At 39.0% G+C, this 2,756-nt stretch overlaps 1 protein-coding gene across 5 annotated transcripts in view; it reads left to right on the plus strand.

Moving 5' to 3' along the window:
• The window catches only part of ACADM (acyl-CoA dehydrogenase, C-4 to C-12 straight chain), a 49,976-nt gene that overhangs the window by 18,705 nt on the left and 28,515 nt on the right, over window positions 1-2,756 (plus strand). For all 5 annotated transcript variants that reach the window (XM_011936937.1, XM_011936936.1, XM_011936938.1 and 2 more), the window contains one exon: window positions 2,000-2,130. In XM_011936937.1, coding sequence (XP_011792327.1) covers window positions 2,000-2,130 — 131 coding nt within the window. The remainder of the gene's footprint in view (window positions 1-1,999; window positions 2,131-2,756) is intronic.

Here is a 2,756-nt window from a genome sequence, read left to right on the forward strand (position 1 = left end):
CCTCCTGGGTTCAAGCGATTCTCCTGCCTCAGCCTCCCAAGTAGCTGGGACTACAGGTGCGTGTCACCTTGCCTGGCTAATTTTTTGTAATTTTAGTAGAGATGAGATTTCACTGTGTTAGCCAGGATGGTCTGTATCTCCTGACCTTGTGATCTGCCCACCTTGGCCTCCGAAAGTGCTAGGATTACAAGTGTGAGCCACCGCGCCCAGCCGAGTGTAGTTATTATTATTATTAATTAATTAATTAATTTATGTATTTATTTATTTTTTCTGAAATGGAGTCTCGCTCTGTCACGTAGGCTGGAGTGCAGTGGTACTACCTCGGCTCACCTCCCAGGTTCAAGTAATTCTTCTTCCTCAGCCTCCCAAGAAGCTGGGATTAGCCAGGCACCCACCACCACACCTAGCTAAGGTTTTGTATTTTTAGTGGAGACAGGGTTTTACCATGTTGGCCAGGCTGGTCTTGAACTCCTGACCTCAAGTGATCCACCTGCCTCAGCCTCCCAAAGTGCTGGAATTACAAGCCTGAAGCCTGACCCACCATGCCTGGCCTTAAGTAATCATTTACAATGCCCCTATATACACTTACTATTTTGAATTAAAATAAAATGTTTATAGTTTCTTTTTTGTTGTATATTTTTAAAAAGTAAATCGACATGGGTTCTTGCTATGTTGATCAGGCTGGTCTTCAACTCCTGGTCTCAAGTGATCCTCCCATCTCAGCCTCACAGAATGCTGGGATTACAGGCAGGGGCCACTATGCTTGGCCCAATTTCTTTCTTCTTTGGACTGTAAGTACCTTAAGGGCAAGGAACTTGTTTCTTTAGTATCCACAGTACCTGCCACTCTTGAATTAACTTGCACTAACACTTGCCTTCTACCACCCGCTTTTATCCATTACTGCTTATGTCTTGTCACTCCTCTGTTTAAGAGCCTTAAGAGGCTCCCCTCAGATAAAATTTTAAATTTCTAATGTGATATAAAAGATTCTCGTCAACCATTTCATTCCTTTCTTTCCAGACTCATGTTTTACCATTCCCTTACATGCACAGAATTTACATACTGTGGAGCTCTGGTACTTTCAGCATTACAAACACTGGGTAACTCTGTTTCTTATCTTAGTATCATAGCATATCCCATTACTTGTACCTGGAGTGCATATTCCTCCTCTTTATCCCTCCTCCCAAAGAAGCCATTTTCCTTTTTGAGACTTAATTTAAACATCCTCTCCCCTGGGAAGCTAGTTTCTCAAGCCCCTTGTCTGTGACTTTCACACATAGAGTTGCAGTATAGTTATTTATCTCCACTGTTACATTGTGAAAATCTCTAGGACTGAATGTCGTTTACCTCTGGTTTCCCCATATGCTAGTTTATATCATGGTACATAGTAGATATTCAGTAAATGTTTGCATGAATGAATACATGTGAAATTGAATTTAATTAACTTGTTTGAATCTGTCTAACATTTTCACTTTTTTGTTAAATATATGATTTGTTGATATACCTATGCCTAATTTTAATTATATATTAAATATTTTTAGGCCAGGCACTGTGACTTGTGCCTGTAGTCCCATCATTTTGGGAGGCTGACACGGAGGATTGCTTGAGCCCAGGAAGTTGAGACCAGCCCAGGCAATATAGTGAGACTACATCTCTACAAAAAATTTAAAATTAGCCAGGCATGGTGGTGTGTGCCTGCAGTCCCAGCTATTATACACAGGAGGCTGAGGCAGGAGAATTTCCTGAGTCCAGGAAGCTGAGACTGCATTGAGCCTCTGTGTTCCAGCCTGGGCAACAGAGCGAGACCCTGCCTCTTACAAACAAAACAGAAAAGTTTTGACATTTGAGTGGTTTATTTGATTTTCTAAGAACATTTTAAGTTTAGATATTTAAAAATATTTAAAATACAGCTTAAAAAAATAAAACAATCCTGTTTCCAAACATTCAAAATTTAATCACTAACATTTAATTTCATTTCTCTTGTTTTTATATATTCAAGGCTTATTGTGTAACAGAACCTGGAGCAGGCTCTGATGTAGCTGGTATAAAGACCAAAGCAGAAAAGAAAGGAGATGAGTATATTATTAATGGTCAGAAGATGTGGATAACCAATGGAGGAAAAGCTAATTGGTATGTTGTTCAAAACATCTTTGTATATTTTTTCTTAATTGTTTTATCTTCAAATCTCTCTTTCTTCTTTCTGTATATTTTTAAACCACTACAGTTAAGGTATGTTTGTGGAACTGGAAGGTCTATAGGAGATTATAAACAGTTTGGTGGTTTTCAAAAACTATTTTTAAGCCCCTGCACTATTTTTTCAAATTAACTCTCAGAAGTTTAATGTGTAAAATAAAATACAAATGCATGCTCTGTTTGATTAGGAAGGCTAGCACTGTATCTACTTGGCTTATTATCTCCACTCCTCATCTCCTATACCAGCTGCCCCTTGGAATCCTAAGACTCTAAGGAAAAAGGAAAAACTTTGATATAGTGCCTGTCTCCAATTGTCAGAAATAAACAGAAGCAGTCTTAAAACAGGTTATCCATTAGAGAAGGCAGAATTTGACTTTAAAAAAATCTGGAAATTTCTAATATATGGTCAAAAAATAATATGGAGGTCAGCAAAGGATCAAACATAATTTGTATAAATATAAAATATTAGCCGGGCGTGGTGGCTCAAGCCTGTAATCCCAGCACTTTGGGAGGCCGAGACGGGCAGATCACGAGGTCAGGAGATCGAGACCATCCTGGCTAAC

This window comes from Colobus angolensis, unplaced genomic scaffold (assembly GCF_000951035.1).
Source record: "Colobus angolensis palliatus isolate OR3802 unplaced genomic scaffold, Cang.pa_1.0 Scaffold158, whole genome shotgun sequence".
NCBI lineage: Eukaryota > Metazoa > Chordata > Mammalia > Primates > Cercopithecidae > Colobus > Colobus angolensis.